The sequence below is a fragment of the Mus pahari genome, chromosome 1 (genome assembly GCF_900095145.1).
Source record: "Mus pahari chromosome 1, PAHARI_EIJ_v1.1, whole genome shotgun sequence".
Classification (NCBI taxonomy): domain Eukaryota; kingdom Metazoa; phylum Chordata; class Mammalia; order Rodentia; family Muridae; genus Mus; species Mus pahari.
In genome coordinates, this window is record NC_034590.1 from 154,313,487 (window position 1) to 154,337,497 (window position 24,011).

The 24,011-nt window shown below is 40.9% G+C and overlaps 1 protein-coding gene across 1 annotated transcript in view; it reads right to left on the reverse strand.

Annotated features, from left to right (window-relative positions):
- Window positions 1-24,011, reverse strand: part of Hpse2 (heparanase 2 (inactive)) — a 548,186-nt gene that overhangs the window by 109,119 nt on the left and 415,056 nt on the right. Inside the window, exons 8-9 of the mRNA XM_021192975.2 lie at window positions 18,276-18,382; window positions 13,772-13,886 (exon numbers count right to left, since the gene is read on the reverse strand). Of these exons, the coding sequence (XP_021048634.1) occupies window positions 13,772-13,886; window positions 18,276-18,382 (222 nt within the window). The remainder of the gene's footprint in view (window positions 1-13,771; window positions 13,887-18,275; window positions 18,383-24,011) is intronic.

Consider the following 24,011-nt stretch of genomic DNA (forward strand, 5'->3'; position numbering starts at 1 on the left):
ATGTGTGTAGGAGTAATATTGTTTTAAAGAGGCCATGAAGTTGAGAGGAAGTAGGGAGTCAGAGGAAGAATTGTTGAGGGAAGAGTGAGGGGTGGAAATGGTATAAAAACAGTATTCATGTATGAAATTATCAAAAATAAATAAACTAAGTGTTAAAAATAATAGAAACATCAAAGCTATACTGTGTCATATGGTCTAGTGTCCAAGGTCAGAGCTTGCCTACAGTAAGCATACTTTTCTTCCCCTTATTTACATGAGTATCTGATGTCTTAAAAAAGTTACTTCCAAATGAGTAGAAAACACAAAAATAAGTATCAGAGGTTACTTGTGAATGTTCCATATTATCTTTCTGGATTTAAATAAAAAGGTTTAATTCCATCAGTAGAGAGAATGTCCTACCTGATCTTGAGTTTCAGTTTCTCTTGCCTTGACTCTCAGATTTCATCTTGTTTTTTGAATCTTTGCTTAAAGACTACAGTACTGACTTTGGTCATTTTTCCCTTGAGTCATGTAGGAAAGCTAGTTAGTGTTTTGCCAAACCTTTCTGACACCCTGAGAATCTCATTGGGATAAACAATGAAGGCCCTGTCAGTGTTCTGTGGGCATAAACACTATTTCATAGTGTGTAGTTTAGGGTCTTTGCTTTTGAATCTTCAGGAATAACATTTAGTCTTCTTTTTTAAAAAGAAGATTTATTTATTTATTTTATGTATGTGAGTACACTATAGCTGTCTTCAGACACACCAGAAGAGGGTGTCAGATCCCATTACAGATGGTTGTAAGCCATCATGTGATGCTGGGAATTGAACTCAGGACCTCTGAAAGAGCAGTCAGTATTCTTATCCACTGAACCATCTCTACAACTCACAATTAGTCTTCTATTATGTGTACCGTGGCAATTAGAAATAACCCTGGATGTCTTGCAGTCTCTATCATTGTATTGAGTTTTAAAGTCACAGAGAAACCTCCCTGTTTCTGATTATTTTGCCCCAGATGTACCTGGAACATATTTTAAAGCCAAATCTCATTTTCTTATTTCCTGTCCACATTTCTAACTTCCCCAGATCCTCTGGATAATTTATCTATTGCACTAATATTTACAGTTAAAGAAGTATAGAGATACTCCTTTTCTCTTTGGGTTCAGGAAATGTCTCCAATCATTTTTCAATCACTTGTGGTCCAGAGAGAGCCTAGACATGCCTTTTCTGGGGGAAATTTAATCCATATGTTTATGATTAATTTATATGTATCATTAAGTTGGTGTTTCTAAGACATTTCATTTGGCAAGCTATTTATCTCTTACATCTTATTTGAATTGGTGTGGATTTGCACCCAAGTGCTTTTTGGTGCTGGCAAAATACCTGGAGAAGTTCTGAGTATCTGAGGTGCTTTTCTTCCTATGTTGTTGTTGATACACAAGTGCACAAAGACTGTCAATTTAAGAGGTAACGAGGGAGTCAACAAGTGTTTGGTCAATGTCCTTCAGGCAACATAATTGTTCCTTAGAATGGAGTATGGTTTCTTAATTTATTAAAATTTAGCAAAAAAATTTCAAACTTAATTTTTTTTTTCGAGGCAGGGTTTCTCTGTGTAGCCCTGGCCTTGAATTCAGAAATCCGCCTGCCTCTGCCTCCCAAGTGCTGGGATTAAAGGCGTGCACCACCACTGCCCAGCTCAAACTTATTTCAATTTAGCCATGGTTGATTTAATAATCTTCCAGCTTGTACTCTCATGTCCCAATACTTCCAGTCTTCAAGTAACTTATTTTCTAAAAGGAAACAATAATTTATATAACTTGGGAGGAGCAGGGAAACTGACTTTACTGGGAACATTAGGAAGGATGGTAATGAGAAGAAATTTTAATTGTTGAGGATGTTAGAGGCGATCATGAAAAAGCACATAGAAAATCACAACTTCAGTTCCCACTGAGGACAGGCAAGCCGTGAGCAGCCACTTGAAAGCAGAATTATGAAAACAGGATGAATCTAGATTATTAAAATCTTTGAATGTCAGGCTTATGAGTTTCGAGGTCTGCATCAGCAAGGGATATTTGACAAAGGTATCTTAAGAAGAGCAAGATATGCAGACTGTATATGCTGTGAGTAATCTCTGGGTAAATTACATACATTCTCCAGGGACTCATTTCTTCAACAGCAAGAAAAGGATAATATAATAATACACCCAGCAGTCTGGATCCAGATGATTTCCAACTCTATACTGAATGGACATGAGAGGAAGATCCTTGTCTCCTTCCTGATTCTAGGGTGAAAGCTCTGAGCCTTTCACTGCAGAGCACTGCCACTTGTGGGTTGTCACAGACAGTCTTTATTATGTTGACATGGATCCCTCCTATAATTAATTCATTGGTGCTGAGTGTCAGTAATTAGAAACTTACCACTTGATACAGGGTTTTGGGTAGACTAAAAATATTGGTAGTTTATTTGGTTGATATAACACTGAAAATTCAAAATAGCTGCCAAAATGTCACGAAAAGGAAAATATCTTCATCCTGGGTCTTATAATAATCAAGAGTATGGTATTGGCATTATAACCAAAAACCAAAATATGGAAATCAATGAAACAGATATAAACACATTTGTAACTAATTAATTTTTAGCAAGCTCAGAGGACAGAACAAGACAAATAAATGTACTTCTCAGCCCTTTAACTCTAGTTAAACATTTTTAAACCACATAAAATAAGCATTAAAAAATCCTAAAAGAAGCTAGGAGGGAAAAGCTATCTTACTCATTAAAAAAAGGTATGTACTACATTTGACCACTGAAAAGTCACTTAAGGAAGAAAGAGGGAAATTGAGAAGGAGAGGGAGACGGAGAGGGAGAGGGAGAGGGAGAGAGAGAGGGACAGGGACAGGGACAGGGAGAGAATCTAATACTCTAAACACTGAGGAAAAATTCATTCTCTAGCAATGGAACCTGAGTTTTTGCCCATATATTTACTATGTAAGAAATAGCAAATGAATACAGAACAGAGTTGGGCGTGGTGGCGCACGCCTCTAATCCCAGCACTTGGGAGGCAGAGGCAGGCCTGATTTCTGAGTTCGAGGCCAGTCTGGTCTACAAAGTGAGTTCCAGGACAGCCAGGGCTACACAGAGAAACCCTGTCTTGGAAAACCAACCAACCAACCAAACAAAGAATACAGAACAGAGACTTGAATCTGTAGGAGAGGCAGAATGTCAATAAAGACTGAGCTAAGCACTGGGCGGTGCTTGCTTCCAATGCTAGCGCCCAGGAGGCAGGAGAGACAAGTGGGTCTCTAGGGACTGGAGGCCAGCTGGGTTTATAGAGTGCCAGGACATCCAGGGACACCTAAAAAAGTGACAGTAAAGTTAAGATGGACTCGGTTGTATTTATATATTTCTGCACACATATAAGTTATAATAACAATCAAAGATAAAGAACATACCAGTTTGAGAGGATAGCCATGGGGAAAGTTGAAGGAAGGAATGGGAAAAAAGGGAAGTTATATAATTATATTGTAATTAAAAATAAAATGCATTTTGTTAAAAAATAAAAATAATTAATTTTATATCGTCTAGTAGATAACATTGTGTTCAAATGTCCAAAGGGCACATGTCTTAATATTGCCATACTGAGGATAAAGTTATAGATGAAATTTTGCCATTATTTAAACTGTAGCACTAGGTATACATCCAATAAAAATAAAAACATACACTATACAGTGCACATATATGTTCAACTGAACATTGTCATACTCGACAAAAAGAATAAGTAGCCATAATATCTACCAATAAATAGATTTAAAAAGGCAGCACACCTATATGACATAATTGCAATGGCTAACTTTGGTTTTAAATTTGATTACATCTGTCTTTTTCTTGATTTGAGATGAGAAGACTGACCTTAAATCTGGACCACACCTCTGGCAGCAGTGCAGACACAGCAAGACATGGGGAAGGACAGCTTTGTTTTTTGCCTGCTTGTTCTCACTTTTTTTTTTTTTTTTTTTTTTTNCTTTTTTTTTTTTTTTTTTTTCATACCCAAGTAGAAATAAGATCGCCATTTACAAATTTAAAGTTCTACCTTCTGTCAGTACTTATCATTTTCTGTCCCTCCCTTCCTGTCTCCCTTCCTCCCTCCTCCTTCCCTCCCTTCTTTCTTGCCTGTTTTTTTTTTTTTTTTTTTTTTTTTTTTGCATAGGATAAATCATAACTTTTTTTCCCAATTTTTATTAGGTATTTACTTCATTTATATTTTAATCCCCAAAGTCCCCTATACTCTCCCCCCTTACTCCCCTACCCACCCACTCCCACTTCTTGGCCCTGGTTCCCCTGTGCTGGGTCATATAAAGTTTATAAGACCAAGGAGCCTCTCTTCCCAATGATGGCTGACTAGACCATCTTCTGCTACATATGCAGCTAGAGACATGAGCTCTAGGGGTGCTGGTTAGTTCATATTGTTGTTCCACCTATAGGGTTGCAGACCCCTTCAGCTCCTTGGGTATTTTCTCTAGCTCCTCTATTGGGGGCCCTGTGTTCCATCTGATAGCTGACTGTGAGCATCCACTTCTGTGTTTGCCAGGCACTGGCATAGCCTCACAAGAGACAGCTATATCAGCATCCTTTCAGCATATCTTTTTTAAAAATTAGATATTTTCTTTATTTACACTTCAAATGTTATCTTAGTTTCCTCTCCAAAAATCCCCTATCTCCTCCCCCACTTCCCCTGCTCCCCAGCACACCCACTCCTGCTTACTGGCCCTGGCATTCCCCTATACTCGGACATAGAACCTTCAGAAGACCAAGGGCCTCTACTCCTATTGCTGTCCAACTAGGCCATCCTCTGCTACATATGCAGCTAGAGCCATGAGTCCCACCATGTGTTTTCTTTGATTGGTTGTTTATTCCCAGGGAGCTCTGGGGGTACTGGTTAGTTCATACTGTTGTACCTCCTATGGGGCTGCAAACCCCTTTAGCTCCTTGTGTATTTTCTCTAACTCCTCCATTGGGGACCCTGTGCTCTGTCCAATGGATGGCTGTGAGCATCCACTTCTGTATTTGTCAGGCACTGGCAGAGCCTCTCAGGAGGCAGTTATATCAGGCTCCTGCCAGCATTGTTCTCACTCTTACTGGCTAGTTAGCTCATCTGTCCTGCTTCCGAGGCATTAATCTGCTGGCATTAGAACCTACTTCTTTGGGATTCCAATGTAGACTGAAGACCAGATGAGACATTCTCCTGGACTAAACATCTATTGGATTCTTGGTCTTTCTATCAGGAGATAGCCATTGTTAGGCAACACCTCAGCCTGGAAGCTATTCTAATAAACCTCCCTTTAAAATACACACACACATACACACACACACACACACACACACACACACACACACACACACACACCCCACACACACCCTCCAATGTTATTTTGTTTTTGTGGTGAAATAGTATCTGTGTCCTTCTCTTCCCCTACACATTCAATAGCTGTTTAAATAGAAAGATGAACTCAGCTTGCCCCATTTCTAGGAAGAATCAATTCTGAAAAACTTTGGGAGAGGAAAAATACAAACTTCATGGATTTGTTGAATGATGATGCCTAAGTTACTTTCATAGCTTTTTTTTTTTTTTTTTTTTTTTTTTTGGTGGTGGTGGTTGTGGTGGTGGTGAGCTGGGAGCTCTTTAAATCAGTTATTAAAGTTTTAACTAGGTTACCAGCAGGGAAAATAAACCTAAAGGGACTTTAGGGTAAAGAATCTTCACAATAATTCAGTGTGCTATGTAGCTTTCCCTGCTGAGTGTACGTTGTGTTGATATTTCACAGACTTTGGTTTTGAGTGGCCATGACATTGAGAAGAGGTCTCTTGTGAATGAGAATTGTCACATATGGGGCAGGATTCGTCACATAGGAAGTAGGCAGTTTGAGTGACTTCTTAGACTCCATATCCACACTCTCCACAGACTCCATTCCACTAATTCTAATGTCTAGAATAAGTGAAAACATTGTATTTTGTTTTGTTCAGTCCTTGCTGTGCTTAAAACCAAATCTGAGATGAATTAAGATAATGTTGAGTTCAAAGTTAGTGACAGAAGTATTTGATTGGCTGATAGAGTTCTGAGAATTTATAAATTGTGCGGTATACTTAAATAACTCAAAACCAGAATTTATATTTACTTATTTTCCCACATTTTTATTACCATTTCTTTAATCACCTTTCTGCCCTAATTTTTATGCATGTATGTGTATGCATGGATGTGTGTGTGCATATGAATATTCATGTGTGTATGCATTCATGTGCGCGTGCGCATGTGCTGAGTGCTGAATCCAAGGATGTTCTAGTTTTAGAAAGAATTTTCACTTAAAAATAATAGCTACTAAAACACAGAAACAGATTTAAGAGAAAGACATGTTGTCTTTGGTTCTAACAGTCAGTAATCAGGAACTTCTTGTTGGTTCCAGAATTGCTGTCTGTCATACATTGTCTTTGGTGAAATAACCTTAAGTTTGTCTGTCTGTGATACTCACCAGAAAGTCTTCCAACCCTCTAAAGGGCATTTATCCCTTCCCCCATCCCCTTTATATCTTTCTTTGTTTCCTCTTTCTGGTCTGGGTTAGCTGACCAGCTTAGGCAGGATCTGGCTCATCTCTGTCCTGAGCCGACCTTATTTATCTTCATATGCAGGTTGCTTCAAGGGGCACAGCATGCTCCTAAACTCAGACACAGTGATGCCGTGGTCACTTCTCTCTGATTTATTTAGGTTGCTGCACAACCTGCAGTAGCTCTGATCTCCAGTATTGCAATCTGGGGACAATATAAATGGTTGATGGCAGAGGGAGATTCTCAATTCTTACTTCTCAGTGATTTACATAATATGCCACCATTAGCACTTTGATGTGACATATTATGGTTTCCAGGTTTTACTGGGCCATGCATAAACACTACATGAAGGTGTTAGCATAGGCACTGTATCCCTGTCAAGGCCTTAATTGCTTTCACTGGGAAAGTTAGGCAGCATCTTTGCAGGAGGGAAAAAAATAGAATATTTAGTTTGCCTTTAGCTATCAACAGTCAATTCTTCTCAAATTCAGGAACTGCAGCTTTCCCTTTTCTTCCTTTAATTTTCTGGCAATTTAATTTTAAAAAATTTACTTTTCATATTTTATCCATCATTACTTGAATCTATTTCCATAGATCTATACAAATATTCAAAGATTCTCACCACAGTTATGTTCATGTTATTGTTAAGAATTATTATTGTAGCTTTCAATTTTATATCTTACAAAGTCACTTCATAAACAAAAGCTATTGACAATCATCGAGTATTTCTGACAGGGTGAAAGAGACATGTCGTGGCTCACGCAACCCTTCACAAGGCCCTGGATGGGCTCTGCTCTCATAGCCCAGGTTTTCTAGTCATTTCAAGAACATATAGGAGGTAACTGGAAAAGCTGTTGAGGCTGATCACAAAGTTCGTATTTGAAGAAGTAAATTCCAACGCCCCCTGGTCTTCAACCTCGGCAGTTATTGCCCACTTTCACAGAGGAAATAAAGGCTCACGTGATTAGAAAATCACAGTGTTACATTTTGAGCCTCATCTGCTCCACGCCCAGAGCTGTTTCTACTTCCCAGAGGGGTGAGCTGTTACAAACACTAGTGTGTGTTGTTGACATACTGTGCATATTGCTCAAGTTGATAAATTGAAAAAAGATGACGGAGGGCAGAATAATAATCAGAGAAGCTTGTATGTAAAGGCATCAATGGCTAAGTGCTGCCTGCTTGGTCAGACAAGGCTCTGTCCTCAAAGCCCAGGCTAAGAGACACAGAGGAGAAAACAAGCGAGTCATGTTCACTGGGCATGCAGCCCGGTGCTCTGGCCATGGACAGAGGCAGCCTGGGTCCCAGCGATTGATCCCACAACCAAGGCTGCCCTTCTCTCAGCAGCAGTAGGCTCCCACAAAGAAGGCTACACATGGAAAAGTCTTTGTTAGGGCCCCTAATGACAGGATTGAATTTCACATCACAGCTATCCCTAAACAGGTACACTTGGCTTCTTTCATGTTCCTGATGGATCCCACGGGAAAGAAAAGAGAGAAGAAAGGTCACACTAAGAAACAGGTCACAGGCTAGTTTGTCTGGGTTTGCTCCTCCCCTGCCACACCACCCCCAGGTTCTTAGCTTTTGAGTTCTTCAATTTCACACACCCTGTGTGGCCGTGGGACAGCAATGGGAAAAACTTGCTGTGATAATTATTCATAATTCATCTACCAGGACTCACTGGGAAACAAGTGCTTCTGTGTGTGTTACTGCTTGCATTTAGATGCTCTCCCCCAACCCAAACTGGCCACTTGCTGAGGCTCTCCCAAGGCACTGCCTCTCCCAAAACCCTTCCTGGGTATCCTTGCTGCCTCAATCAGTCAGACTTTTGTTTTCTTTCCTATCCTTTAAAATGGCTTTTGCCATGGTCCCTTTTAATCTATTTAACATCTGTTTGTATCTGTGGTGCCAGCTTCTTAAAATCAGACGCTGCCATCAGCACAGTGTTCAGCAATATGATGAGTGCGATAAGTCCTCAGGAATAAATGGAACATGCAGAGGTGAAGATTTATGTTAATTTGGATATTTTAAAGGCAGACTTTAATTCAGTCACAATCTTTAAAAATAAAGTTCTCCTTTTTCAGATTAAAAAAGGCAGTATTATTGATTACAGCAACAAGAGGTCTACAAAGAAGGAATAAAAAGGTGCCGGCAATTGTCTCACTCTGAGATATAGTCGCAGCCAATAATTTACCATACCTCATGTAAATGAAAAATTAAAATTGTATGCTTGAAATGATTCTCTAAAGTACACTGACAATGACTTGTGGAGGTTCACAGGTGAGGCAGTTTATCCTCACTTCAACTCAATCAAAGGGAAGCCAGAACCCAAAGACACACGTAATTAATGGTAGAGCTAGAACCCACAAATCTTTCTCAGGTCTCGGCTGTGTTGCTCTCTGTTTGGGTGATTCAAGCCTCAGACCATCCAGCAACACTGGGATGTGGGTTTGCGATGAGGTCTTCCTCCTGAAGAAAGGGTACACTGAGCTGATCCGATGTTTGTATCTAAGCCATGCTGTCTCTAGGGGTAACGTCTCACAGGGGGAAAAAGAAAGATGGGGAACTTAACAAAAAACTTGTTCTTAGAATTAAATGACAGGCTAACCAAGCCAGACTGGCAATAGTAAAAGGCAGAGCTTCATTCCAAAAGCTAAATGTCATCTAAACAGTGACGGTTTGGCTCTGAATATGTTGCTATGGTGACTGCAACCATAGGTTTAATTTCATTATAGGATTGAGCAGTGCTCTAACCCATGACTGACAATTGTACTCCATAACAATGTAGACAGAGAGTGCTCAACGGATGTGCACAGGGCTGTCGAGTGTTTGCTGTTACTCATCAAGGATAAAAAGCAGAGATGAGTGCAGCTAGCATACAGCTGCCCCACTATGCCCAGGGTGGAGATGTTACATGCCTGATAGAGCTCTTTACACTAGTCTCCAAGCAGAACTGAGCTGTAATCTCGCAAACACACAGTGGGTTACTGACTGCAGATGGGAGACCATGTCTTATTTATATGTATATCCACACAATGCTGATGGAACTCAGAGCTCATTTGTCTAAATTGAATTATATCTGTGTGAAGACTCCTTTTGCTGTCCTTGCGTGGGAGCAAGGAAGATGCTGACTAGTAATTCCCCATTCCCCTCTCTGAAATCTCTGTAAATCACACTCTTAAAAAAAAGCAACAAGCTGAATCCCAAAACCGTCTTAGAGGAGAAGTGCCCGGGCTGGTGGGTCTGGCCTCTGTCCACGGAATGTGCACAACCCTTCTGCACAAACACCGGCTACTCCCAAGGGAGCTCACAACGGATTGCTTAGCTGTGGAGACTCACAGGTCCCTTCTTTCCCAATGATGGGTCATGGGGAAAGGGCGGAGCCTGTGACACTGCATGGTGTAGCTAACATGTGCTCCTTTCCTCAGGAGGAAGACAGGCTCATGGCAGGAGGAGGTGCCACTTTGCTAGCAGATAGCCACAGAGGAACAAGGCATGTGGCTGAAAAGTTATTTCTTGAGCAGAACAGCAGAGTAGAGCCTTTCTCATTCTGCCCCTCCCCTTCCCCCTTTCCCTTCTTTACCCCACTTTTTTTTGAACTTTTGTTGTAAAATAGAAGACTTCAGGTCCAGCAGAAACGGACCCACAGCTACAGAGATGCCCGTAGGTGCTGCCCTCAGGTCCTCTTCCAGTATCATTAGCTCTCACCATCATCAGTGTCAGAGTGGAGCCTTCACACTTGGTGACCTTCCATCAGTGACATGGAAAGTCCATATTTCAATGTAGGGTTTATCTGTGGTGCTCATTCTGTGGTTTGGGATTGGCAAAGAAACAACCCATTGTTTAGTATCATTCAGAATAGTTTCCCTGCCCTAAAATCTTGTTTCACTTTCCCTCACCCTAACTCCTAGAAACCATGTTCACAGTGCTGTCCTATCCTACTATTATCTCTTACCTTTGACAGGTACTACTGAAACAGGCCTGCCAGAGCCCACAATGGAAAGTGGAAAAGTTAAAGACAAAGGGGAGGGATGGTGTGGGATGTGGCCTGAGGAGCCCTGAGGAGGGGGAGGGGTGGTATGGAATGTGGCCTGAGGAGCCTTGAGGAGGGGGAAGGATGGTGTGGGATGTGGTCTGAGGAGCCTTGAGGAGGGGGAGGGATGGTGTGGGACATGGCCTGAGGAGCCCTGAGGAGGGGGAGGGGTGGTATGGGATGTGGCCTGAGGAGCCCTGAGGCCCAGAGGCTTGCCATCTCTGGATTTACTCAAGAGCACCAGCAAAACAGAAACAAATTTGCTAATAAGATTCTTTCCTGAAATATACTAAGTTGGGTTTGAATGAATGGGAGTACAAAAAACATATTTTTTCCGGGAGAAACTCAAGTACAATTAACTAATGCTCTAATCTCTTAAGCTCTAGTGGAGAAGCTGCACGGTAGGAAGCCCATAGGTTGTTACTGGCATTGTTTAGCTATCAGTTCCACAGCTGTCTGACATTGTGACCAATATGGTCCTCAAGTCCAGCTCCATTCCCAGTCTTTGGGCCCAGTCAGCAATTCTGGCCTGTCTTGTAAGTTCTTTCCAGGGGACACTTAGGACGCTCCCCCAGCTGGGGGAGTTTTCTACTTATAAGGTACAGAATTTGCCATGAGGGGAGATAAAGAAGGAGCTTGCTACTTTGTAAGCTCTTTCTTTCTCACAGCCTGATGTCTCTGGACCCGCAGCTGCCAGCTCACTTGGGCCTTTGTGCTGCATCCCTGGACACAGTTACAGGATCTTAGAGACTTATGTGAGCTCTGGGGCCATCAGGTGTCAGCTGAGGATTCCTGTGCTCTGCTTTTAAAGAAAGCCACAGGCAGTTACTCCTATTTGGGGAGAATAAAGCCATGAAAGTTTGTGTCTTAAGTGTCCAAAGCCATGGTCCTAGGCTGTCACGCAAGAGAGAGGCGTGGTAAGATACCCAGGCAGTCCTATCTGGAAAGGAGGCCTTTTTAGTCTTTTGACACCATCTTTCACCAGCTTGTCTCCTTCGCTCCTATTCATCTCCAGACCCAAGCCAAGGGCAGAATTTGCCTCAGGCATGACAAAGACACCAACGTGAGCCCTTAGGGAAATAGCACTGCACAGCAGAGAGAAAGTAGGATTCAGAGCTAGGAAACCCTGGCTACTGTGACTTCTCTGACCTCAGGAACCTGAGCTGACATCACAGCTACTGTCCACACTCCTTTAGCTCTCTATTTTTTCAGGAAAGTTAATAAAGTCATATTTACCTCAATAGGCTTTATTTAGAGCAGTTATGATAACCTACAATGATCTCATACTCATTTTCCATTTCTCGCCACAATACACAGGATCTCTGTCCTTCTGGCTCAATGCAGAGATCCGGCCAGTAAGCAAATGGGATGCAAAGAAGATGAGTGAATGAGGTTTGAATGAAAGAAGGGAAGAAGAAAAAAGGAAGGACTGGAGTTTTGCTGATACACCAAATAAAATTAAATGAAAATAGAAAACAGTCTTGACTTGTTAAGTATGACCTGCACTGATAAAAGTGGTTCTATGCATTGAGGAAGAGTGATCACTTCCCTGATAAAGCTCTCCAGTGATTTTTTTCTCACTACTTCTAGTACAGTTGCCTTTAACAATCTGACTCGAGCCCACTCTACATCTATGCAGTCTCCTCCTTCCTTCCAGCCTCCAGCACCTGTGACCCTGCGTCTCTGGACATGCTGAGTCAGTTCCTGCCATGAAATGTTTCTGTTAGACTCTGCCTTGCTTAAAAGGCTGTGTGACGCCTGCTTATCTAGCTTCTTACCATCGGTTGTCTCTTTCCTTACCTGTCACATGGTAATAAAAGCCCTTCATATATCCACATCTAGGATTCTAGATGTATAATAGAATAACAACATTCTATTATCTATTCATTGTTGTTTCTTCCCTGACTCCTGCTTCTCAAAAAACAAAAACAACAAAAAAAAAAACCAAACCAAACAAAACAAAAAACAAACAAGCAAAAAACCAAACCCTTTTATTTATTCCGAATAGAAATCATGATCTATGTTTATTTAATACTTATACCTTGGAGATAGTCTTCTAATTATTTTGACTTATTTACACAAATTATGAAAACAAATTAAATCTCTATAGTTCGAAGCAGAAAACTCTCACCCCTCCTTCCTCCCCCAGCCTTGCGTACAGACTCCAAGACTTACTCTCGCTCTGTGAATAAAAACAGTGTGCCAATTGGCTTCAACTTTGAGACTTGAGAATGATACTCTTGTGGGCCACACTATTCCTGTTCTAGGCCTCTTGACTTGGGGCTTGGAATAGAAAAAGTTGGGTGGAAATAGGTAACGGAGGCAAATGACAGGAACACGGGCTCATGCCCTGCCTGTTTCGGTTTATTCCCAGGGCCCTCAAGGCAGCCATAACTCAAGGCCCAGGACCTGGTCTAGGGCTGGTGTTATACCCCATTCCATCTCATCCTCAGTGTCCTTGTCCAATGAAGCAGATACATTATCTCAAAGTGCAACCACAGGTATGAGGAGAAGGGCCTGACCTTCCACCAGGACCATGATGTGATACCTGTGTAAAGGAATCATCTGTATATTTCTAAGGAAAAACACAAACACCAGCTTTTCTGGGCTGAGATTTCCCTGATGATGCAGCAGGTCACTCAGAACTCTGCCTTGGGACAAATCTTCATTGTCACATAGGGGTCAACATCTAACTTCATCCCTTCCCTAAGAGATGGATAGACTCCTGTTGAATCTGATCTTGGTGAACACCCCATCTGCTTTCAACATGCTGCATCTGATGTTAGCTAATGCCTCTTATTAGCATTAAAAGAAAACAATCTGGAAAAATTCACTCTCAAGCAGAGTTCAAACAGGCCACAAGTAGATGTGGAATCTTAATTGTACAAAGTTTGCTAAAGTAATAGTAATAAATTTATATATTATACTCATATAAATGTATGTACATATATGTATGTGTGCGTCTGTGTAGGTGCTGTGTGTAGGGGAGGTGGTGGAGCCAAAAGCCCATGGAATGGTTCATTAAATCAAAAACAAGAATGCTCCATCTGATTTATGAAAGAGACTGCCAATAGCAAAAGGAGAAAAAAATCTCCTAGTGTGGAAAAGGGCTTGATCAAAAGAACCAAATGATATGGAAATGAATTGGGAATCTTTATCCAGCACTTACTGGTAACGGGTTAAAATTCTGGTCCACCAGATGGTTGTATCCGTGGTCGAAAAATGAATGTCGTATCACAACATCAATGCCCTGATTGGCCAACATTCCTAAAGTGTTTAGCCATCTAAAAGAAAAGAGGAAAAAAAAAAAAAGCCACGTCAGCACATTTTAAAATGGCATCTAACAAGCACTGTAAAGATTAGCTACAGCACACAAACAATGTCACCAGAACTACCAATTTTACTTGATGCTTTAAAGGAGAAAATCATTTTAGGTGCTAAACAAGTAAATATCTCAAACATTATCACAGCTAATCTCTTATTTTACAGGAAAAGAAGTCTGAGGGAATAAAATGAATTGTTCGTGGTCATGGCATTATCACAACGTATGGCTTTTATTTTACTTCCAGAATACTAACAAATGGATGTGGCCAGCACACAGAAGCCCAGTGCTCCTCCCTGGCCACACACACACACACACACACACACACACACACACACACACGCACCCACCTGCACACGCACACAGAGCACACCTTGCATCCTCAGCCTCCTCGCTGTGTAACAGCACAAGTTTTTCCCAGGACTAAGCTGCATGGGCCTATGACCTACGCAAACCAGCCTTGGTGCAAATCTGCCTTGGTGTCTGGACCCCTCATGTTTCACTGTCACAGTCAATGTAATAATGTTCTTCCTTGACACCATGGTCAACTATTCAGGGATTTAAGCACATTACCTTCACAGTGCGCTGCAGTGGGCAACTTGCACTGACCCTGTACTCATCCTGATTATGTAGAGTGCCTAGTTTACACAGCATGCTCCTCAAAGGGCATTCCCAAATGCCCAGACCCTGCCATTCTAACGGACAGACTCAATTCATTCATAAGTTTAGGCAGTCATTGCTTTCTATGTTACCACTGCTAAAAACCATCACTCATCTTAGCTTTTACCTCAAACCTCCTTCGCCACAGGTCTAAGCCGCACAGAACTATTTGAGTAGCCAGTGCAGCATGCCCTCTCATACTGACATTTCCCACCTTGTAATTCCTGCTTAGTAATTTCTACCTACCCTCCTCTAACTCATTTCTTTCTGTTTGCCAAGTTTCTCACCACACATCTATCTCCTAAGTGACTGCTGTCTGCTAACCTCTGGCATCCTAGTCCGCTGTATCTCCTTCTACCTTCACAGAGCTCTTTCTGTGTGCACCCTCTGCCAGCCTGGTGGGTGGTGATCATGCACAGATCTCGACCACTCCCCATCAGTCCCAGGCCCTCAATCACACCGCATTGAACTTATACTCACAGCACTTCCTGGCACGCTGTTGGTGCACAGCACTGTTTAGGCTGACATTTGTCTGGATAAAATTAGATTCTAGAAACTTTGAAAATCACCATTTAGCACATGGGAAAAATTATGCATAGTTATGATTTCCCAAATCTGAAACCATATGGGGCTCCAAACCCATGACTTCTAGAATTAAATTTTTTCCTTGCTGGAATAAAGAGCATTTCTAATTCTTATATTATGGTTAAATAATGTTCACATTTTCAAATCTTTTTTTACATTTACAATTTTATTTTATTCTCATAGAAATGAACACATTTACTGGCAATTAGAGCTGCAAATCCAAACCCAAAAGCAGAGCAAAACATACACAAACAAGCTTTAAATCAGAAGTTAAGTCTGCGTACAATAGAGCAGAATGTTTGCTCTGCTAGTTTTGTTCACACTGGGACAGTGACCCAGAGAATTGAAATTACTTTGAGAACATCACATGCAAAGCTACTTGCGTTTATTATTTTCATTAGTTTGGCAAGCCTGTGAAATCAGGATAATAGGTTCAGCTCTTGCTCTAATCCTGAGGCACAGTAGCAGACAGATTACCAAAGATGCCCTGTGGTGGAACTCCAGTAAGAACTCTGGGTGAATGCCTCTTAAACCAGAGCTCTAGCCATGTTCATGAAGCACAAAGATGTCATGGTCTATATTTAATATTGAACTATAAAGGCAAATATGGAGTTTCATCTTCTAGAAGAAATATATATACAAGATCGTATCTACATGGGCCCCACCATCAGCACAGCCTCATGGGGCTGTCTCCTGGTGCTGTGTAAAGTGATCCCATTGCTCACTTGTTAAGGATCTATTCTCCCATTCCATAGGTGTCTTATTCACCACTTGTATTGTTGCATGCTCTAGATGCTGGAGATATGGCAGTCTATCAGGATGAATTTGCAGTATTCCAAAGAATTGAAGATTGACAAGGTAGCACTCTCCTTGAATCATAGTAGCAGACTTCTGATTCATGTGTGCATATGCATGTGCTCTAGGAAGCTCACGGTTATGTGATATACGGAAAGTCCCGGAGAAACGCCATCTTTTCACATGCTCCTGAGCTTCTTAGAATGCTCTACCTATATTATTTTTCTAGGAGACAATTTGTATACTTCAAGAACACAGTGCATTGCTGTGTGCTGCCAGTGGAGTTAAGATGGGATGGATGACAAGACAGTAAGAGGAAAGACCAGGAGCAGAATGAACTAGATCTATCTGATCTCTGCCAACCAAGGGCTGGTGATCTGAGCTACAGCCCACTTATCAACAACTATGTTTATCTGCAGCTCCATGTAGACATCTATAGCTGCTTGACTGATGTTCATGCCAAGGCATGTTGTCTCTGTTTCAGCCGCCTGCGAAGTACCTCTGTGGTACTTTTCATTTTACATCATTCCCTACATGGAAGAGTAGTCAGGAAAACATTCAGCACAACTGGGCTGCTCCCTGGACCTCAAAGCAGAATCACTTGGCAACAGCTGAGCAAAAGCCATTCCTGGGTTGATTCCAAGGGGTCCCCTGAGTACTGACTGCCAACCTGGCTTTTCACCCTTGTAACAGGATTCATATCAAACTAGCAGGGAGTATATTATGAAAGAAGCCTCTTAGTAGCACTGCATTAAATGCTGATTCACTCCATTTCATTAATTTGAACCATGCTTATTGGACTTCTCTGTGAAACACAAAGTTAGAGGTTACAAACACGGAAGATCCAAAGTAACATCATGAATTACACTAAGCAGTTATCTTCACTTACCTTTAACATCATCCCATCTGAAAATGCCATCTACTTGGCTGGCCTGACCTGCTCTTCACAAATGTGTTAATGTCTCAATGGAGGGAAGCTGCATCTGTCTAATTAGCAACAGCTGTTAGTGGCAAAACACATAGCTGAGGGCAAAGCTACAGTTTGTGCATCGCTCAGCCAGAAAGCCTGGGCCAAAGGACCATAATGGACCAGAAGAAATACTTAGTCTCTGGTTGTGAGGCTTGTCCTGGCTACATGACATTGATAGCCAGGTAGAGCTCTATGCTTCTGGTTCAAGTCATTCTTCAGGCAACTACAATAGCCTTCAAACTCATATTCTCATCCCTGCTGAGATTCTGTGCATAACATTGACAAGGTCTAAGTTTTAAGACACTTATCTGATTATCTGTTCTTTGATGTCTTTAGTAGCTTGGTAGACGACCAGGCCAAAGCCTCATTACCTTTAGATGGTTTTCAAGACCATCCATCATCTGGTGTAAGCCCTCTTCACAGTCTCGGCCTTCATTCCTCTCTGCTGAGAGAAGGCGTTACTCAGTACTACCCACTGTCCCTCTGTGTGCCTTTCCTGTGTTGTTTCTTCAGCCTGAGCTATCTCACTGTCAGCTCTACTGCTCTCTATCTGGGAAGGTCAGGGCCCTCTTATCATGTCCCACAAAATGTCCACTTGCCTATGAAACCCTTTGGATAATCCCACTCAGGAGTTTTTTTATTCCTCCATAAGCCTAGTTTTCTTTCATAGGAAGGCCGTGGGAGGCAGAAAGAAGTGGTCTACTGCATGGGGAAAAGGATGGACTCTGGAGAAGGCCATCTGGATTTGAGTCTGATCTCTGCCACTAGCTAAATGAGCTCTCTTGGCTAACTTACCTCAATTCTGCTTTCCAGCTTCTTTAGTGGTACTATGTATGAGGACACTAGCCTCTGTTGCACTGGCTCACCACTAAAACCGTAGCACCGATCTCACTGGTGGTCAAAGTACCAAAGGATTTCAGACAGTTCTTAGCTCTTGGTAGATCCAGTATGCATCAAAGAATTATCACAACGTAATTATTCTTTGCAATGTAGTCATCTCTCATTCCAGTTCTTCCAGGCATGTCTCTGGAGGACAAAACTGTGACTGTTTTTACCCAACTACCAGAACTATGGTAAAATGGAGAAGGGAGAATGTAGGCTGCTGACTCCATGGTGGGTTGAACTATAGACTTATTCAAGATGTCATCCGTTCTCTGATGCTCACGTCTGACAAAGTGTTAGTAGTGAAGGAGTGACTAAGTACGGTTAAATACATTCACGAATGACTAGATAGAAACTTTCCATTGGAAATGCTCTTTGCCTTGTGATGGGTAGTGAGTGTGTTACAGTTTCACTGTCCTTTCCTAAAAGTTCCTGAGAGTGAAAATGTCAATTACTCACAAGAATCCTGCAGCGTAGGAATCTGACAGATTGTTTGTGCCTCCAGCTGAGGTGGTCACCACGCCTTCCAGCCAGATCTTCTTTCCTGGAGTGTATGTGTTGACCACCTGTTCCCACGACAAAAGCAGAAGAGGTTAGATGAGATTTTAAAAGCTACTCCCAAATGAGAAGCACCATCACCCCCTAAAGGAAGTGTCTCTCATTCCCTGCTCCCAAGTGGTCATGGTTTGTGCTTTACTTCATGAAGATGTGTATTTGTTGCTTTCCTTTTATAGGAAATCCAAGAAAAGAGAGAAAGAGGTAGTCTACTGTAGTGGCTAGAGTGAGTTGCCACATGCACACAAAAGCATTAATGTTCACCACTTTTCCCCTTATGTAAACCCAAGTGATGGTATGATAGAACAAATGCATATTCTAGAGTGTTTGATGACTTTAGGGAAGCAACATCCTTCACTGGAAAAGAATAACCACATTATGTTTCTATAATGCTTTTCAGGATCATGTTACAGAACTTTTATGATAAAGCACATGGTCTATGTATCAGAAGTTGTGAACCGGGAGTAGGAGAGAAAAAAATCTTCTAGGGAACTGCTGTATAATGAGCATGGCATGTAACCGAAGTAAATATAAAAAGAAAAGTCCCTGACCCATGTGTCAGATTCTACACAAGGAACTACAGCTGTGTGCCTTCTAAGCAGAGGCAAAGCCTTGTTAAAATGTGTCCCTCTGAAGTTTTGAAATTACCCAGTCTCTGTTCTACAAGTTGGAGGCTGGCCAAGCTGTTCTGATCAGGGTGCAGATACACTGGAAAGCAATCTGGCAGTTCTTGTAGTGGGTAATACTAGTAGCTTCTGAAAGTAAATTCTGAGTCATGGGCTTGTCTGTAGCTAGCTCATTTGAGGAAATAACACCAACTAGCAGGAATAGTGAGCTACAAGACTAAAATAGGGAAAAGGGGAAAAGACAATAGGAGGATATGGTTTCAAACTGGCAACCAATACTGGCAACCTAAGCCCAATCTCATGGGGATTTTTAGGTAGAAGTCTATATATCCCTTCTCAAAGCTGTCCAATGGTCCCTCAAAGTGACAATGGGAAGTATGTCTCTTGGTTTCTGCCTCTTGATGGTGAAGAGCAGTCTAAAGAAGTTAGCCTCCCCTTGTTTCATGTGTAGCTCTGAGAGCTGATTATGTTCCAAATATTTGTGCTTCTGTAAAGAGCCACCCGCGAGAAGAAATGAGAAGCACATTCCTGCTCTGTTCACTGGCATCAAGCTCTGGCCGCTGCTGTAGTAACCAGAATATGAAATAGGACTGGAGGATGCTGGCATACACAAGGGAGATTGATAGAGAAATGGTGCATTTAGATACCCACAAATTCCTCTCCTAGACATGCTCACCAAAACCATTATTCTTCAGGTTTCTAAAGAGGAAAGTACAAAGACTTCAGCATGTCACTGTCTGTGGAAGGTGTCCATAGTCAGGACTGAAATATAAAACGCATTTAATGCATAGTATGAAATTCTATGCAGTATTTGAGGCAAAATTCAATGTAAATTTAGAAATACAAATACGTTTTATGTAGTCATTTATTAATAATAAAGATGTGTTTTAAGAACAAATGTCAAACATATAATGAAGACACAAAAAAGAAAATAGACAAAACATAACCAAGACAGTTTGTGAACTGATGAGAAGTTCTGCTGTAAGCTGAAGTGGAATACACTATTGTTCAGCTCTTGGTTCCTTACAACTCCCAGAAAGAATATATGTAGATGTATTTATATGAATGTATATGAATATACACTATGAGATACATATATATAAATGTGACCAAACTCATAGGTAGACATCAAGTGACCATATTCCTTTTTATATTTCTTTCTAGGTTTAGCTTCTTACAACTGTCTTATTCCCATTTAAAAGAGAATTTGTATTCTATAACTCACAAAAACATGGTACTGGCAAAATTACTGAGCTTTTCAGAAATAAAGTTGTACTAATATATAAGTTAGATAGAAGTAACAAGTCTAGCCAAGAATAGAAGAAGAATTAATGGTGGAGAGCACATTGTCATGTTGATAAAGGTTAGAGAGCAGATGCTTAGCAAGCACAAAGCAAGGGTTCAAACTGTATTGCTACAAATAAGACAATACTCCGCCCACATTTTCTGTATCCATTCTTTGGTTGAGGGTCATCTAGGTTGTTTCCAGCTTTTAGCTTTTATAAATAAGGCTGTTATGACCATAGTGGCGCACATGTCTCTGTGCTATGGTGGGGCATCTTTTGGGTATATGCCTAGGACTGTTGTAGCTGTGTCTTCAGGTCGAGCTATTTTCAATTTTCTGAGGAAACACCAGACTGATTTCTAGAGTGGTTGTACAAGCTTGCAATCCCACCAGCAATGGAGGAGTATTCCTCTCTTTCTAAATCCTTGCCAACATGTGTTGTCACCTGAGGTTTTGATCTTAACCATTCGGATTAGTGTAAGGTGAAATCTTAGGGTCATTTTGATTTGCATTCCCTGATGACTAAGGATGTTGAACATTTCTTTTAGTGCTTCTCAGCCACTCAAGATTCCTTGGTTAAGAATTCTCTTTAGCTTTGTACCCCATTTTTAAATTGGGTTATTTGTTTTTTTGGAGTGTAACTTCTTTGTATATTTTGGATATTAGCCTTCTATCAGAGGTAGGGTTAGTGTAGATGTTTTCCCAATCTGTTGGTTCTCATTTTGTCCTGTTAACAGTGTCCTTTGCCTTACAGAAGCTTTTGAATTTCATGAGGTCCCATTTGTCAATTGTTGACCTTAGAATCTGAGCTATTGGTGTTCTGTTCAAGAAATTTTCCCCTGTGCCATTGCATTCGAGGCTATTTCCCACCTTCTCTTCTATTAGTTCAGTGTATCTAGTTTTATGTAGAGGTCCTTGATCCTCTTAGAATTGAGCTTTGTACAAGGGGATAAGAATGGATCAATTTGCACTCTTCTATATGCATACTGCCAGTTAGACCAGCACCATTTGTTGAAGATGCTTTCCTTTTTCCACTGTATGGTTTTGGGTTCTTTGTCAAAGATCAAGTTTCAGTAGGTGTATGGGTTTATTTCTGGGTCTCAATTCTCTGTCATCGATTGACCTGTCTGTCTCTGTTCCAACACCATGTGGCTTTCATTACCATTGCTCCCACTCTTTATAACACTGCTCAGAGTGAGTTTTTCAAAGAGAATTAGAAATCATGAAAATAAGGAAGAGAAACAGCTGATTAAAAAATAATCATATAGTGAAGTTGAAGACTATATTTATAATTCCTTAAAATACACTGTATCTATTCATGTACTTCCTTTATAACTAATTAAAGCTGAAGAATGTACTTATATTTTTCTTTTCTTTTTTTTTTAACCTTTGGCTTTCAGGCAATTCATAATTTAACTTTTTCCTTAGAGGTAAGCTCTGAAAACATGCTAAGTTAAAGAAACCCAACATAAATGGTCATGTATTATATGAATCCATTTATTTAAAAGATCTGATTATGTTCTAGAAAACCCATAGAGGTGTAAAGTGAATTAATAGTTTCACAGGGTTGATGAAGAGGAGGAAGCATGAGATAGGAGACAAAATGAGTGGCTAACTAATGAGCATGAGGCTTCTTTGTTAGTCTTGAACATGTATTGAAATTAAAAAGTGGCAATTATTTAAAATTTTTATGAATAAACTAGATCTTGTTGACTTTCATATTTTCTTTTCTTTTTTCTTTTTTGGTTTTCGGGGCAGGGTTTCTCTGTATAGCCTTGGCTGTCCTGGAACTCACTCTGTAGACCAGGCTGGCCTCAAACTCAGAAATCCGCCTGCCTCTGCCTCCCAAGTGCTGGGATTAAAGGCATGCGCCACCACTGCCTGGCAACTTTCATATTTTCAAAGGATAAATGTTATGGTATGGGAATTATTTCTCCATGTGTAAAGAAGAAATAATATGTTTATCTAATATATACTATACATATCACACACACACATACACACACACACACACACACATATATATATATATATATATATATGTATGTATGTATATCACATATATGTATATAATTAGCAAAAAGAAGAGCTGGTATCCAGACATGCAAAAAACCATAATGTAGAAGGTACCCTGAGAATTCTGATATGAATCACAAACTAGCTTTGACTTCAGCAATCATTGTCCTGGACTTAAAAAATCCTTCATTAACTTTAAAGGCATGGGTTTGAAAAATAATATATTAAAATGTATTAGTATTTTATAATATGAATGCATACCGTTTTGGCTCTGAACACTTAGTGTTTAAGACTGTCTTTGATTACAACCTGTTGAATCCCATACATTAAAATGTGGGGAGCTTTGGCAGGAAACTGACATTGGCCATAGACAAGGAAATGGGCTTCAGGCAGGAATCTCACATAAGGCCATGAAAAGGAAGTAAGCCCAGGCAGAAATCTAATTTTAGGATAAACCAGGGAAGTAAGTTCAGGCAGGAATCTTTTTTTTTTTTCCCTGAGACAGGGTTTCTCTGTTTAGCCCTGGCTATCCTGGAACTCACTCTGTAGACCAGGGTGGCCTTGAACTCAGAAATCCACATGCTTCTGCCTCCTGAGTGCTGGGATTAAAGGTGTGTGCCACCACACCCGGCTCAGGCAGGAATCTTAATTTTAGGGTGGAACAAAAGAAGTAGGCTTCAGGCAAGAATCTGATTTTGGGCTTGGACAAGGAGGTAGGCTTAGATATTTTGGCCATCCTGACAAGTCCTTAGAAACAGCGATCACAGGAGTGACCACGGGACTGCTTATTGCCTTGCTTGTTCCTTTACTTTCTGTGTTTATTGTACTGTTTGTCCTTATTGCTTGCTTGTAATTAAAATGGTTTAAAAGTGGATTGGGAAAAAATAAACCTGCCTTCAGTCTTAGAATTGACTGGGTAGGGTCACGCTAATCATCTCTTTCTTTTCGTTCCTCACTCCTGCGCCAGAGAACTTATTGACTGACTGAGTGGGCTTGGTCATTACAACAATAACTGGTTTAGAAAGACATGGTGTAAAAATGGCATGAAAATCAGGGAGTAACCAACCACTGTCTCATTGTTTCACAAGATAAAACAGCCCATACTTGGCATAATTATCAGGCCAAGGAACTACCTACAGTTGGCTCACAGGCCTCAGGGAAATGTTATTACTATTAAGCTGCTAAATGAACACACTATTGCCAAATGACATCATTATACCTATGGATCAATATATTTCTCAACCCATACATATTTCACTAACACAGTGACCCACACTGACCGAGACACAGAGACAAGAGACTGTAAGAATGCTCTAAAAGGAGCATGTATACCACATCTCCCCTTCCCCAAGGCTCAGGGATCACTGCGGAAAAGTAGGGAGGAATGAATCAAAGGCCAAAGGTGGTAGATGACCATACGGAATCGTCTTATAGACTGCTATACATATGAACTAATAGTGTGTGCAATGGTCTTATGAAACCTGTGCAAGCCCAAGTCAGACAATATCTCAGCAAGGAAATAGAACTTACATACAAGGTTCTACCCCTAGTTGTGGAGCTATTGGCAACTGCTAGCTTCTGGAAAAGAGACAGACAGATTCCTCTGTGAATGTAGCCCTTAGCGATTTTGACAGTGCTCCAGCAGAAGAACATACATCCTAGAATGTTTGAGCACCACTAATTGGTTTTGGTGGGTTGAAAAGAAACAGGAAA